This window comes from Amphiura filiformis, chromosome 19, assembly GCF_039555335.1.
Source record: "Amphiura filiformis chromosome 19, Afil_fr2py, whole genome shotgun sequence".
Taxonomy (NCBI): Eukaryota; Metazoa; Echinodermata; class Ophiuroidea; order Amphilepidida; family Amphiuridae; genus Amphiura; species Amphiura filiformis.
The window spans coordinates 11,286,195-11,303,725 of NC_092646.1; the positions used below are offsets into that span (position 1 = coordinate 11,286,195).

At 38.0% G+C, this 17,531-nt stretch overlaps 1 protein-coding gene across 1 annotated transcript in view; it reads left to right on the forward strand.

The window, feature by feature from the left end:
- Positions 1–17,531, forward strand: part of LOC140140914 (activating signal cointegrator 1 complex subunit 3-like) — a 120,164-nt gene that overhangs the window by 18,186 nt on the left and 84,447 nt on the right. The window contains 2 exon segments of the mRNA XM_072162668.1: positions 835–1,035; positions 1,457–1,597. Of these exon segments, the coding sequence (XP_072018769.1) occupies positions 835–1,035; positions 1,457–1,597 (342 nt within the window).

The following is a 17,531-nucleotide window of genomic DNA, read 5'->3' on the forward strand; positions in this document are numbered from 1 at the left end:
CATCAGTGTCATATTACAGTCCTGTTGGTTTATGTGGATAAATGGGGCCTAAAACAGGTGGTAAGGGAGATGTACATTATAACAAATATTATTATTGTCAAATTTGTCCTGGTATTTTGAAGCAGGGACACGGTTGTTTGATGGCATGTAGAACTGAATTGATTTTTAAGCAAAGTTGAACACTGATTGTGCTATTCATCTTAAATCTTGTTTGTATCGTTATAAGGGGTAGACACTTGTATAATCTTTGCAAGGGATAGACACTTGTATAATGGCATTAAAACATAAAATTGAGTAACAAGCAAGAAAATTTTGAACTACTTTATTTTTATTATGAAATGAAAGGAATAACTCACTAGTAGGCTAAACTCAATTTGCACACAAATTTACAGTTTATAAAATAAAATTTACCACAAAAAGGCAAATAAAGAAAAGAAAATCCAAGTTAAAAACAGCTAAAAAATGTATGTGTCTTGTGTGATAGCTGTTGGTATGGTAAAGGTATATAATTGAAAATTATGTTATGTTTTGTTAGAAACATTAATAAATGATCACATCAAACAACCGTGGAGAGAACAACTTGCCGCCCAGTCGATTTACCACTGTTTTATACAGAGTTGCCACTTTCCAGGTTTTATATTAGCTTGAATTAAGGTTTTTTTGTGAGTCCAAATTCCTGCGGTTTTATTTATTGTCAGCCTGTTTTGGGGCTTTTTGGCCTTCATTCATTTGCTTTTTCAGGTTTTTCTCACCATTTTCTGTTTTTTTTGAGTGAAACTGATCTCTAATTATAGAATGTTTCTGTCACTATTAATCTTGATCCACTCCATACAGATTGGCCGACTAGCATTTGGTGGCACCAAGCAGTTGAATCGCATCCAGTCTGTCGTGTATGAGACAGCCTACCATACCAATGAGAACCTGTTAATCTGTGCACCTACAGGAGCTGGTAAAACCAACATTGCTATGCTTACCATCCTACATGAAATCAAACAACATATCCAACAAGCGGTTATCAAGAAAGATGAATTTAAGGTAGGGGTCATGTGTTGGTAAATACCGGCAAATGAGGACCCACACATAAAAATCTCTGTGTATTCTATGATCAGCTGGTAATAGGCAGGACTCGTAACATTGATATATAGAAAGGCAATACGCAAAGTGAGCTTTGCATATTGCATAATTGACTCACGCTTTGTGCATTTTTGCGAGCCTAACTTAGCGTAACTTAATTGGCATGTGCAGTAACAAATTCCCGCATATTATGAGCTGACCATAGTATAGCAGCAGATTAACATGCACAGGAACAGGAGATGTCCATGGTTTTTGTTACCAGCTCTTACCCAAGGAAAACATATCCTTAAACTTTGACCTAACCCTAAAACACTGTGTGGGTGGGTATTCAGGAGTATACACTATTAGGAATGACTCATCATCATTGTTTTCCCTCTACTAGGTCATTTATGTGGCCCCTATGAAGGCCTTGGCGGCAGAGATGGTACGCAATTTTGGAGGTCGCCTGGCACCATTAGGGATCTCAGTCAAGGAATTGACAGGAGATATGCAACTCACTAAAGCTGAAATTATGAGGACTCAGGTGAGTAGGCATGGTTGTATTTCTATGCACATAAAGTTTCACCTGTCTTTTACTTAAAAGTTAAGGGATGTAGTCAAGAGAGGGACTTCACTCATACTTGGGTGAACAGTGATATCAGCAGTGTCGCCAAAACTTTTCAGTACCAAGGCACGGTGCATTGGCTTGCCAGGCTGCGATAAACAATTCCAAAGTAACCCAATTTTTAAACTTCCAAAAAAAAGCACCCAATACTGGATATTTTTGGGAGAATTATGCTGAATTTAGAATGCAAATCACCCAATTGGGCAGAACTGGACTTAAAAAACTTTAGGTACTTGATGGGTAGTTACTGACAGATCAATAAATGGTCACAAAACCCATTGTAATTGCAATTTGGAGCTCAAGTGACTCAATACCTTGAAAAACGGGCTAAAATTGAAAGGAAAATATGTCAAATTGCTGCCGCGGCCTGACACTGGTTTTGTCAGAATGGGTCACATATAGAATAAGAAGGATATTAATGCTTCAAAAGTACATGATAGAAAGGTGACAACTGGTTAACACACACACATACACACATAACAATTGAAATGATGCCAGGATATAAAAGGCTAACCAGGGTTGCCAAAAGATTTCAGCCTGAATCGCGGGTCAAAAAATCGAAAAGTCGCCCAATTTTTCTCATTTACCATTGGTTTCTATGGGACATGAAACTATCGGAAGTCGCGGGAGCCAATGTTGAAAAGTCGCCTAATTTTTTTTTAATTATTGTTTTCTATGGGACAGGAAATTGTCAAAAGTCTCGGGAAAAATCTTCAAAAGTCGCCCAATTGGGCTACCAAATCGCGGGTTTGGCAACCCTGAGGCTAACATTAACAATATTTTTGCAATGTATAGTATGATAAGGCTCTGTATGGCTCTGGGTTATTCCATTTAAAATCCACACTCCCCCTGTGGAAGATTTTGGAAATAGCTGCCACAGGGGGAGTATGAAATTCAAATGGAATGAGCACATTAGCAGCTCATTCTCCTTCTGTGGAAGATTCAGCTTGAATCTTTCTCAGAGGGTGTAAGAAACTCAAATGGAGGTGTCTAATATGCTCTTTCCATTTGAATTTCATACTCCCCCTGTGAAAACTGGGTAACAATTGAAATGATGCCAGGATATAAAAGGCTAACATTTACAATATTTTTGCAAAGTATAGTATGACAAGGCTCTGTACACAATGGGTTATTCCATTTAAAATCCACACAACCCCTGTGGAAGATTTTGGAAATAGCTGTCACAGGGGGAGTATGAAATTCAAATGGAATGAGCACATTAGCAGCTCATTCTCCCTCTGTGAAAGATTCAGGTTGAATCTTTCTCAAAGGGTGTATGAAATTCAAATGGAGCTGCCTAATATGCTCATTCCATTTGAGTTTCATACTCCCCCTGTGGCAGATATTTACAAAATCTTAGGGTAGTGTGGATTTTAAATGGAATAGCCCAATACATGTAGGTGGATGTTTGAAGTAGGTCTCACAAATGAGGTCAAACTATTTGGGCTTCCTGTGTAGCTAGATTATATCATGATATTGTTATTGGGCATGACTTTGTTGGCAGTTTTCAAGCTGGCTTAACTTTTTCAAATAAACTCCTCAAAAAAGTTTGGAAACTTTCAAAAGCGGATGTAACTGAGCTCAAAAAGAAACTTATAATTTTTTTTTTTTTCTTATCTTGAAATCCTGTCTATCAAATTCTACCAACATTACACACAGGTTTATTTCAATACTCTACTCTTAACACATGTCAGTAACCACGCAGTTATCCAACTGACACAACAGCAAAATGCACTGACATGGAACAGCTTCCTGGAACACATTCACAGCCCAGCCCTGTTTCATGAAAAAAGTGTATGAAAAGCAGAAAGCAGCACCGTTTTATCATCTGTGCAAGGATCTTGTGTGAATTCTCACAGATTTTTTTGTGCTGGGTGCCAAATGTTGGGCTGTGAAAGTGGAGGAAATCCAGGAAGCTGTCCCATGACAGTGCATTTTGCTGTTGTGTCAGTTGGACAACTGCTTGGTTACTGACATGTGTTTTGAGTAGAGTATTAAAGTAATCCTGTGTGTAATTTTGGTTCATTTTGATTGACAGTATTTTAAGATATGACCTTGTGAAAAATGCGATAAGTTTCTTTTTGAGCTCAGTTTATATTGAATTTTTTTAAATCTATCTCCATATTATTTCAAATCAGTGAAAACATTGTTCTTTCCTGTCAACAATGACACCTCATTTGTGACGATAACGTATTCCATGGCTGAGTAACTTCCTTTGAAAGACAGAGAGGTCTCAATGAAAATGTGCCAAACTGACCATTGTCTGCGCTCATTACTTTAAATGAATGAAAGAAAAAGTTGTTTGCATATCATTTTGAATGAAAAGTGCTAGGATGGGATTAACAGTTCTAAAGGTGGATCGGAATGAATCAACGCAAGTCAATCTCTCTTCACTTCTTCATAGTGGTCATTTGCAACAAAGTTCTAATCAACCATGGTTCGATTATCAGATCTGGATAAGGCTCGAGCTATTGGTCAGCTTGATCCTGGTATACCTCAGAATCAAGTTGCATCAACTTTTGGAGTTTCCCGCAGTATGAACTCCAAGCTAAAAGCCAATTTTCGTCAGACCGGATATGTTAAAGACAGACCCAGAAGTGGCCGCCCAAGAAGAGCAACGGCTGCAGACGACCGGTACATCCGGCTGCCAGCACTTCGAAACCGTAGACTAATGAAACAGTGTGACATTCCTCACTCATTTTTACTGATGCAAATGATGCAGACAATGGCAGATTTGGCACATTTTGTTTGAGACCTCCTTGCCTTTCAAAGTCAGCTACTCAATCATGCAATAAGTTATGATCACAAATTTAGTGTCATTTTTGACAGGAAAGAACAATGTTTGTATTGATATGAAACAATATGCCAATAAATCTCAAATATTTTTGATATATAGCCGTTTTGGAAAGTTTCCAAACTTTTTTCGAAGAGTTTATATGGGTGGGGGTTTTTCACACTAAACTGGGACTCTGTGACAAAACTTTCGCAGCATAACCCACCATTCTAAATATGTCAAAAATGGTCTTTTTACAACTGGGACCTTTATGGTGCATGTTAAAAGTCCTTTAGAATGTTATAAGTATGTGAAAAATACTGCACAGTAAGGCAAATAAAACATGTGTGTCTGAATTTGGATAGTGAAAACTCAGGTTTTTTGCTTTGTACTGCTTCCATAAGAGAACAAGTTGTATTTACCCTAAGACAGAGAAATTGAAAAACACTCGGAAGCAAAATTTGCATGCATTTTGGCAATCAGACACGACAACCATTTATTGACTTTTGTTTAAGACCCGCACCAGTACCTACAACAAACAAACAAACAAACAAACTCTCAGCCGTACTATAGCCAAATATATAATAGGAGATTCTCTAATCGAGCTTAACAATACCCAACCCAAGACTCTAGCGAAACAACGACCAAAGGCGCAGAAAATCTCGTTTTAGCAAAACCAAATGTGATCCAAACTTGCACTCTGGTGGCCGTCACCCGAGGCTTAAATTCTGAGCGTTTGACCCCGAACCTGTGGATCATTAAATCAAATATCATGGCTAAACCAAATGTGATCCAAACTTGCAATCGGGTAGCCGCCCCCCGAAGCTTAAATCCTGAGCGTTTGACCCCGAACCCGTGGATCATTAAATCAAATATCATGGCTGGAAACTCAACAATAAATTACGGTACTGGTGCATACAGATCCCACGCTCCCAAGTGGAATTCCTGAGACTCTTCAACAGGTGAGCGACCTGAAGTTACAAGGATCAAGTCTTAATGTTAGCATTCTATGACATGTACATATATCATCATAAATAAATACATAAAAGATAATTCAAAACCCAGCATTATTTTCTTTTGCTTACTGTGTGAAGTCTTTGACCTTATAAAAGACTACTTTATTAACCTGTTTTTGATGACACCTGTGCCTGCATGTAACAATACGATTGTCAATTCCTGTACATATTAAGAAATATATAGTTTTGACGACTTACTTTCCTCTTGAACTATCATCCTAAAAAGGTTGATACAGAACAATTATATAAAAAATTTATGTAGCAACATATTGAACACATGATCTAATTAAACAGTGTACATTGTATCTTTGAAGATCTGAGAAAGGGAAATTAATTGCAAGTCACATGTAATTTTAATGATCGGCGTCAACTCTTTATTCCTCCCTCCTTATCTACAGGGACCATAATTCTTGATTTTTCTTTTTAAACTTGCAGACAGTTATAGCTATTTAACACACTACCATGTAGTAGATAAAATATATCTGTATTTATACAGGTCATTATCTCATTACTGTCACACATAATTATATTTTACTTCCTTCTCACATGTCCACACAGGGAGCGGTGGGTGGGAAGATTTTTGTTGTTGTCGTGTCCAATACAAAACCAACAGTGAATAAATCACCACCTAATCACGCCTGAAACCCGCTGAAGGCGATAAATCCCATTGATTCCCGGTCGAGCCAAACAATACAAATTTATCTGCATGACAATGATTGACCTCTGACCCGTAAACAATAACATGGATTCGCCCATTTCTCTGCAAGGGTAAATTGAGTTTAACTTGTTGCACTGTGTTAAACTTTATTTTAAAAGATTTGATAGGCATTATTGTACATAGTTCCAAATCTGCAAGGGCACACAATTGTAGCACAATGGAAAGTACATTTAATTGTTTTCAAAAAGAAAATCTTGTTTTTATAAAATTTTGTTTTAATATGGAAAAATATTAGACCATAATATACTTTATATTTGTTTAATTACTCGCTAATTTATATTTGAGATGGAGTAACCAATATGGTGTATCCTAATACTCAAGATTTAAGAATCATTGGTATTACACAACTCTCCATCAACTTTCTCAGTTATATTATCATTAGAAGAAGCAAGATTTCTTTTAGACATACTTTGCGAAGAGTCTGTTGTTCGTGATATAAAGCTAACCCCAACCATAGAAGTGGACCGATCCATTTTCAGATAGGTAGCAATGCCAAATGCCTGACAGAATGAGACTCTATAAAATCTACTGCTGAGCCCATAGATGAATGGATTGATGGCAGAATTGAGTAACAAGAGTCCATTGGCGATGGCAAAAAGTGTGGCATAGTGGTCTTGTAGATTACCGTTGATTACCCGGAAGACTTTGTCGATGTTTATTACCCGGGCTGGGAACTGGCAAAGAAAGAAGATGGTCCCATTTATGATGAGAAGTCGTGCCACTTGGTTGCGCATTTGTCGGTCATGTTTTCGTAAGTGCTTTCCGTGGCTTGAAGATCGGGCAGTGGATTGGGTACGACCGTGACTTGAAGATGAAGGCACTGGTGATTGCATTGGACTCTGACTTAAAGCTTGTATGAGCTTGAAGTATGTGACACAGCTTACGACAAGTGCTATGAAGAATATTAAGCACTGAATGAATTCGGATGCTAAGGCGAAACCTTAGGCGAAACCTTCGCTAACTAGATAACAGCTGCGGTACATTGTTGGTAAGTTACGAAATTTGTCACTTGGAGGCCATATGATGCACTTTTGCTTGAGTTGTCCATATCTTGGGGTAGTCAGAGCAGCAAGAATGAACGAAAGACCCCAACATGTAATGATGAGTTTAATTGTTCGCTTCTTCCCGTTGATCAATCGGTGTTTAACCGGCATACAAATTGAGAAGAATCGCTCCAAGGCAACAAGTGTGACTAACGACACGGATGCGAAATAGCTCAGATAGATTGGGTATGCGTTAGCCCAGCAGCCATGTTTAGAAACATATGGGAGGTTGTTTCTTAATGGAGAATGGAGATACGTATGAATGTACGATCCAAGCGTGATCAGCATGAATAGGATGTCAGCGATACTGAGGTTAACGAGATAGTAATTAGTCACTATGTGCATGCGAGGAAGGCGTGCGACGGTGAAGAGAAACGCAGAGTTTGTGAGGATGCCGATAATGACGACGACTGGAATGATGACTGTGATAAGCAGTCTGTCAAGGCCGCTCCATTGTAGGAAAGCTAAGCTTTCATTAGCTTTAGTGATGTTGGTATAGTTCCAAACTTCAACGCAAATGTCCATGGTGTCCATGTTAACCGTTACAATCACATACTAGTATAAACCTTACAATTTTGCATGAAAATTACATCTGCATGCGCATAATAGCAGATGATGACATCCAAGATAGTGGTATATAATTGCAGCCATCTAAAATACACATGGATGGGTGAAAAGAAATAACACAGGGCAATTTCTTTTCTTCATGCTATATGTGCATGTAGGTTGCCAAAACTGTCAGCTATCAACACTGAATAACACAAGTTTGTGTCAAGTTCAGCCTTAAGAATTGGTTTGTGATGATGCTGTATTGCCCCATAACAAATACCAACCTTCATTCAAAACAACTGTTAGTTTGATCCATAAACCTCTTGTTTATATTAAGTTTAATATAATGCAGCAATATAATGCAGTGAGTATATACCGGAAATCTGAGGTACATTGTCAGTTGCCAATAATTGGCAATATAGGAAAATGTCATGGTCCTTGTATTATATAGGGCTATGTAATGAAGGAAGACACGCAAGGTTGATTGGCAGGTTGATAGTGTTTCCGTTTCCTGAGTGAACAGATTTGAACATAGAGTTGACTTTATGTATGCTGTATATACTGAACGGCAGTAAACTCTAAATAATCACCCAAGGTGCCACTAGCAAGAAACTTGGGGGGGGGGGGGTACCATCGTGTTTTGCACTTGGGCAAGGCGCTTTACCTCACTTGCCTCTCTCTACCCAGGGGTGAAATGGGAAACTGTTAGGAATATTGTCAATTTGGCATTACTTAAAGGTAGGCCCCGGCAAAAAATGCAATTTTTTGAAGTAAAAAACGAGATCCGAAATTTTGAAAAGCGAGATTTTCCCCGAAAAATGGCACAAGAAGCCCGAAAATCCCGAAAATACTGAAAATGCAAAAAAAAAAAAAAAAAAATGTTGTCTGCCCTCTGTTGTTCAGATTAGGTCAGTTTAGATTGTCATGAATGTAAACAAGACTCACTGAACTACCGGCGTGAGTCGAAGAAAAAGTGACAAAAATTTGACCTTAAATTATGTTTTATAGCCAAAATATTCCAGTAATTCAATAAATATAATGATATTTGGCCTAAACTTGAACTCATTTGAAATGAAATGTCAGTTTTTATTGAGTAAAGCATGTGCTTGCAATGGTGCTGAATTCTGCACTTTGGCAAAGTTGGACGGACTTTTATGGCATAAAGCAACATTTTTACAGTAAGTGCACTGCTTGGAAACTTTCTTAAAAAGCGAGATAGTTGGTTAATAGCGAGAATCGCGGCGTGAAAAGCGAGATCACGTTTTTTGCCGGGCCTTACCTAAAGGTAAGCTGACATATTCTAACGACAGCGGAATAAATGTAAAGTGCTTTGATACATGAAAGGCACTGTATAAATGGCAACAAATATTTATTTTTATCACACAGCAAGCTTTGATCCTTCAATAATCTCAATTGTATTGTACAAATAGAAGTTTACTCACAAAATTGGTATACTTGATGTACTTGGTCAGGTTACCAAGCTCGTTCCAAAAAATTCGAGACCAGCTGAGTTGCTGGGACTCTCAAAAAGGGTATCAAAATCACAAAAGCCTCCTAATGTCTCATATGGGGTATCAAATTCAGCCACATATATGCCCCATATGATAGTACTTACTTCTGGTTGTGGTTACCACAATTCACCATGCTTTTGTTCACACCATCTAAACGAAACATATCTCCGACATCAAATTTTACTGGGGTAGTGAGAAAAATATGAGCTTTCTTCAGATACCGAAATCTCAGTTTTAATGAAGAAAAAGGGAGATGAGGATGTTGATCAGGTCACACCCCTTTAAAGAGGAAGCCCCATCAGAGCAGTTCTTCTGGGGTGAACCAATCCTGCCAGGGCAAATTAATCAGTGACAAGGTTATCTCTGAATTTGACATGTGTTAATTGATGCAATAACATTAAAACATCAATTGGCAACTGTCAAATTCAGAGATAACCTTGTCACTGATTAATTTGATAACCATGCAGGTTTGTTTTCCCCCAGAAGAACTGCTCTGGCGGGGCTACCTCTTTAAGAACCAGCATGCAACTTAAGATCTGCTTTATTTACATCGGCCTATTCCAACTGAAATCCATACACATGGAAGACATGACCTTAATCTTCTGACATGGGTGTAGATTTCAAATGGAGTCACCCATTCAGGAAACCCAACACTCCCGGTGTGGAAGGTTAAGGTCATATCTTCCATAGGGGTGTATGGATTTCAACTGGAATAGCTCATCACATGCTTAACTTTTGTTTTGGTGGAAAATTTGGTTTTCAGGTTTTCATTGCGAAATACTGAAAGTTATTTATTTCCTGAAATTGCACAATTTTAAAATGATGCTCAGTCATTTTACCAGAAAAATAGATTTCAATTTTGACATCCTTAAATAAAAACCAAACCACAAAGTTTGAGAAGTTCAATGCAAGCCATGAGAAAGATGAACGATATCCAAAAAAGAAAAGAGAATTGCTTGTGTATATGGAGGCAGCCTATACTACATTTAATGAAGAATTTTGAAGTAAAATTGAAGTTAAATTCGACATTAGCCCAGACAGTTTTTGAATAACAACATTACATATCAAAGATAAGTTGGTCTTATGGTTTAATTTGTGTATTAAAATTATTAAAAAAATTAAACTTAAATTACACATCTCTAAACATTTTCCATGTTGACCTAATTTTTTTTGATTTGGTAATTGCACTATAATCACATCAGCTTTTAAATATAGGATTCCTGTGGCATAAGGCATGCACAGTTGTGTCCAAATTGACCTTTTGACCGAGTTTGTTGTTTTTAGAACTTCAGAGTGCGATCTTGTCACCACAGAAGCTCAAATCAACAGAGTTTTGCATCCTCAAGGCAGTGGAAATAATACAACATTTTATTTACAGTTTAATTAGTCCATTTTCCGTCCATTCCGTCTAAATTTGGGTACATATGGTCACCCTTTAGATATTTATACATGCATTTTGGGAAACTTTGCTATGACTTGAATTTTGGTTTCATTATTGCCAGTTGGATGAGTGGAGGACAAGAGAAGATATCTTACCCTTCCCAAAATCCTTTGCAACATGATTCATGCCCTCGTTGCATCAAATGACACTCCCATTTTGAGAATGACAGCCATAACATGGGTCGATGGTCATGAAATAAACATAATTTGCAAGTTCTGGATGTGCTCTGTTAATTGATGTACATTTTGTCACTATTGGCTCATGTTTCACTGGTTAGCAGATCAATGGAAGAAATGCATTGTGGGATGTGCAAGATATCTTCACTTGGTAGAGGACAAGAGCAAACTTTTTAGATCTTATTTCATCGCTACATTCACAGGATTATTATTTTCAGTATTTGTGACGTGGTTGTCTCTGTTAATCGAGGTTCTACGGAAGCTTGTATCTGCTGATCGGGACATCACACTGGATCCAGTCGTAGACCGATCCATTTTTAGATAGGAGGCGATGCCAAATGCTTGACAGAACGAGACTCTATAAAATCTACTGCTGAGCCCATAGATGAATGGATTGATGGCGGAATTGAGTAACAAGAGTCCGTTGGCGATGGCAAAAAGCGTGGCGTAGTGGTCTTGTAGGTTACCATTGATCACACGGAAGACTTTGTCCAGGTTTATCGCCCGGGCTGGGAACTGGCAAAGGAAAAATACAGTGCCGTTTATCATGAGAAGTCGTGCCACTTGGTTGCGCATTTGTCTGTCACGCTTAGCTCGTCCAGGCTGGCCGCTCCAGGATAATGACCTGGTCTTGCCCTTAAGGGCTCGTATGAGTTTATAATATGTGAAGCAGCTGACGATGAGTGCAATGGCAAAGATTATAGTTTGTATGAATTCAGACGTTAGGGCTAAAGCTTCACTGACAAGGTAACAACTACGATAGATAGTCGGCAAATGCTCAAATTCTGCTTCATCTGGCCAAATTATGCACTTTTGCTTGAGTTGCCCATATCGTGGAGTCGTCAGTGCGGCTAGGATGAACGACAGGATCCAACAAGCTACGATGAGTTTGACACTTCGCTTCTTTCCGCTGATCAGTCTGTGTTTGACTGGCATACAGATTGTGAAAAATCGCTCCAAGGCAACGAGTGTAATGATGAGAACGGAAGCGAAATAGCATAAATAAATTGAGAATGCGTTAGCCCAGCAGCCATGCTTAGAAACGTACGGGAGGTTGTTTCTTATCGGAGAATGGAGATACGTACGGATGTACGATGCCATTGTGATTAGCATGAAAAGAATGTCAGCGACACTGAGATTAACGAGATAGTAGTTAGTCACTATATGCATGCGACGAATGCGTGCGACGGTGAAGATAAATGCCAAGTTCGTGAGGATACCGATTGCGACAAGAATTGGAATGATAACTGTGATAATGAGTCTGTCTAAGCTACTCCACTCTAAGAAAATCAAGCTTTGATTTGCAGATGCGATGTCCGAGTAGTTCCATGTCTCCACACAGTCTGGCTGGGAATCCATTGTTAATCGTTATTGGTTGGCGTCATTGATAAATTTATCAAAATACCTGCGAAGAGAAAAATTGGAATTTTGAGACTGTAAGGAAGGAAATACCATCAGTATCCTATAAATTATCAATGATATACTATGGTGTGTGTCCCAAAATATGAGTCACTAGTCAGTCATTTTGAAAGAAAAAATAGGAACCACTTCTCGTACTCAATCGATACTTTGTTGGAAAGCATGAATTTGTTGGTCAACACAAATGAATGGGCTATTTCAGTTGAAATCCACATGAATTTCAAATGAATGGATGACTCCATTTGAAATCTACACCCATTGTCAAGATTCCATGAATGGATTTTAAGAAGAGCCCAGTGCTTCTAACCCCGTCTCATTTGATCATCGACATCCAACTATGCAGCTATTATGAAAAAGAGCTTTGGACCAAATTGTGGTATAAATGGCATTTTTACGGCTAAGTGAATGTTGAGATTACATTACATAATAGAGTACTTTTGTGATAATCCAACTAATTATTGATTGTAAAATCTCAGGGTGGTTTAGTTTCAAGTGTTATCAATTAAATGAAGTTTGATTTAAAGAAAATGTTTAGATATTTTCCACCTGAATTACAATATTTTTAAGCAGAAAAACAGTTTTGAAGCTATAAACAAAAACTTGAAAAGACCCATTGGACTATTAAACTGCACTGTGCACACATTTATGTTAGACAAAAAGTGTGTAGCAATTATATTGTGACGGTTTTCAAGTATGCACTATGCAGTAATATTTTGATATTGACTAAAGAAAGTCTTAGCACAACCCATCGGACTAACCTAAAACATTCAGGTTAAGTGCCCATATGCACATATCAATTGGTTCAAATTAAAAATAGCTACACAATAAGTGTGTTGGCCAGCAGTTACGGTGACTGTTCTTCAAGTATGAAGTAGTATTTTGAAGTTGACTAACAAAAGACTTGAAACAACCCATTGGACTTAACCTGTAACAATCATGTGTATGTATGCACATATCAACAAGGTTCAAATTGATGGTTGCTAGACAAAAGTGTGTTGACAGCAGATATGGTGATCGACTATTCTTCAACCATGCATCAGTATTTGAAGTTGACTAATGAAAGACATGAAACAACCCATGGGACTTACCTGAAACAATTATGTGTATCTATGCACGTATCAACAAGGTTTTAATTGCAGTAGCTAGTTAAAAAGTGCTTTGGCCAGCACTTACTATGATCAACTCATTCAACTGTTCTTCAAGGTTGCTAGTAGTACGTTTCAAAGGAGGAAAGTAGAATTAATTTCAAAGTCGACGAAACTTGATCAAACCAACAATTGACTTACTTACCTTGGCAGTTTCTAGAAAATAAGCTTTTCCTTGATCTTGTAGAAATGATGACTCCAGTCAAAATAGTTCTCTACTTTAGAGTTTGTATGATGTTGCATGTTTCAATCAGGGTTGCTAAAAGATTTCAGCCCAAATCGTGAGTCAAATGATCAAAAAGTCTCCCAATTTTCATTGTAAAACTAACCATTTGTTTCTATGGAACACCAAACTAGCGAAAGTCATGGGATCTATTGTTGAAAAGTCGCCCAAGTTGTTTCTTAACCATTGGGGTCTATGAGACAAAAAATGGTCGAAAGTTGAGAGGAAAATCTTTAAAAGTCACCCAATTGGGCTTCAAAATCAAGAGTTGATAACCCTTGTTTCGTTGTGTGAACTAGCAGGGTTGCCAAAGCTGCAATTTGGTAGCCCAATTGAGCGACTTTTGAAGAAATTCCCACAACTTTGGAAAAAATTTCAACAGTTGCTCCTGCAAACTTCCGGTAGTTTCCTGACCCATAGAAACCAATGGTTTAGAGAAACAATTGGGCGACTATTTGACTATCAGACCTATGATTCTGGCTGAAAATTGAGGCAACCCTGTAGACCAGTAGTACTGTTTGTGTGGATGTGGTGTGTGGATTGTTTTTGTAATTGGTTATCAATATGGTGTCAAGGCAATTGAGACAGGCATTTCCTGTATATATAAGCTTGAGACATATCCTGTCAAGTTAAAGGTATATGATCCAATTTTTCATTGTGTGTTTGTGAATGTGGGTGTGTACTAAAAGCACAATTTTTACAGAATTCAAAATTGAATAATATGGACCCTTCTTTTGGTGGGGCAGGGGGGATACTTCAGAGAGCCCTCATCCAAGATACATCACAAGCTCAGGTACTTATATATGTCTGCTTATTACATACAACAGACATGGCGTATTGTATTTATTTTATTTTATTAGATCTTATTTTGCCTGGGGAACAAACTCAGTGTTCCACACTGATTTCCAGTTTGGCCCAGGGGTCAAACGAAATACATCAAAATACAAATGAAATACATTACAAAAGAATTACATACCTTGGATTTAACAATTAACATCATATAAGAACACACCAAAGAAACAAATCTGTGCTGGCTGGCTGCAGTGTCTGCAGACATCTAAGACAGCCCACAGACAAAGTCCACACAGCAGCCGACCAGCATGCAACAACCTGAAGAATTAACCATAGCATTACACACAGGGAAATTTTGAGTTGGTGCTCTTTGGTGGATTTACCAAAGCATTACACACAGGGCAAATTGAGTTGGTACTCTTTGGGTGTAATTTCAATGGTGGATTTACCATAGCATCACATACGGAGCAACTTTGAGTTGGTACTCTTTGGGCATAATCTCTATGGTGGATTTACCATAGCATTACACACAGGGCAATTTTGAGTTGGTACTCTTTGGGCATAATCTCTATGGTGGATTTACCATAGCATTACACACGGGGCAACTTTGAGTTGGTACTCTTTGGGCATAATCTCTATGGTGGATTTACCATAGCATTACACACAGGGCAACTTTGAGTTGGTACTCTTTGGGCATAATCTCTATGGTGGATTTACCATAGCATTACACACGGGGCAACTTTGAGTTGGTACTCTTTGGGCATAATCTCTATGGTGGATTTACCATAGCATTACACACGGGCAACTTTGAGTTGGTACTCTTTGGGCATAATCTCTATGGTGGATTTACCATAGCATTACACACGGGGCAACTTTGAGTTGGTACTCTTTGGGCATAATCTCTATGGTGGATTTACCATAGCATTACACACAGGGCAACTTTGAGTTGGTACTCTTTGGGCATAATCTCTATGGTGGATTTACCATAGCATTACACACGGGGCAACTTTGAGTTGGTACTCTTTGGGTATAATCTCTATGGTGGATTTACCATAGCATTACACACGGGGCAACTTTGAGTTGGTACTCTTTGGGCATAATCTCTATGGTGGATTTACCATAGTGTTACACACAGGCCAATTTTGAGTTGGTACTCTTAGTCTTTGTGTATAATTTTTATGATGGATTTACCATAGCATTACATATAGGGAAATTTTGAGTTGGTACTCTCTGGGTATAATCTCTTTGGCATAAAAAAATATGACATAATTTATAAAACAAGAAGGAAATTATCAAAACACTGTTGACCCGTTACAAATGTGGATATGGCTAATACAGAGCAACACACTTTAACATCAACCAAATGATCTAATATTTCTTGGCAATGGCTTGGGAAAAAATAATCAAATTTCAAGTTAAGATGTACTGTATTAAAGGGGCACTTCGTGATCCACAGCCTCATCCCCCACTTTTCTCAAAAAAGTTGAGATTTTTATATCACTGGAAACCTCTGGCTACATAATGTTTATGTACAAAATATTTCTTGCAGATTAATTCGTTTAGCAAAGATATCGTGAAATTTGAATTTCGTTCTGGTGCACCAGAACGAAATTACAACGCATTGTCTATGCACATAATCATGCATAACTCGCAAACGCAAAATCGGAATCAACTGAAATTTTGGGAATATGCTTTTTTTCGTGGATATGTACTGAAAAATGTCATAAAAACAGGATGCTAGGATCACGAAATACTCCTTTAAACAAGCATACAATATACAATATAAACAAAACAAGAATTTGATACAAAACAACAATATAGCACAAACAAAACAAGTATCAGGTGACTTTTGGTTTTGAAAGCATGTCTATCACCTGGTGATAAAAAAATCCCCATTGACTTGCATAAGTTTCATTTTATACACTTTTCCTTGTTAGACCATGATACTGATACTGATACTTCAATGCAAAGTCATTAACCCTAACCTTCCCCAGAAAAGATATCTTACACTTACCACAATGCATTTCTTCCATTTCAATTTTCTGTACTGATTTGCTAGTGCAACATGGGTTGATAGTGACTATTTGTTTGGTGGGGAAAGGGGAGGGGCATGCTTAAGATGAACATTGAGACAACACTATTATAATTCTTAGTTTCCAGTGACTCATATAGCGTGCGCCCTATACTAAGAAGAACATGGGAATTACAGTGGGTGTTTGAACACATTTTTTATGGGATTGCAGTCTATTCTCAACATACAAACAAAGAGATGGGAGTGTCATTTGATGTAATGAGGTGATTAATCATGTTGTTAAGGATTCTGGGAAGGGCAAGATATCTTCTCTGAACCTTCCCTGATCCAACAAAATCAATCCATCTGATCCATCCCAGGTGATGAATGATGCAATCACCGTAAATCATATTTCCGCACAATTTTGTTGGTCAAGCCAGCGAAACACCTGTGGCTACCAGTCTCAGATTGAGGTCTGGGGTTTGAATCCTGAGAGAAACAAAGAACTTTTTTGTTCACTTTCTCTCCTTCCTTTGTTCCTTTCCATTTGCCAAAGAGCACAGGTTAATCGCATTCATAACTGCGCCACATTGTTTGACGTTATTTGTACAATATTTATATTTGAAGGTCATTTCAAAGTCATACACGTAAGGGTTGAGGACAAAGGATATAGTGTGTTTTTTATGTATGTATTTATAGAACTTGGTGGAAATTATCAAATTATGTACCAAAATTTACAAGGTCATTTCAAGGCATGTCATGTTTTATCAGGGCTTGACTTCTGGGGTGGCTGCTCAAGGCATACAGGGCACTGTGTACAAGGCACTTCATGATCAATCACCTGCTTATATTGCTCAAATGTTCTCTTATTATGTTACTGCTCGCCCACTCAGATCTTCAAATGATCCTTCACGTCTTGCAATTGACAGATTCAACTCTGTTGCTGGAGAACACAGGTTTCCTGTTGTTGCTGCCAAAGTATGGAATGGTCTACCACAACACATCAGGGGAGCCTCATCTACAATCACTTTCAAGA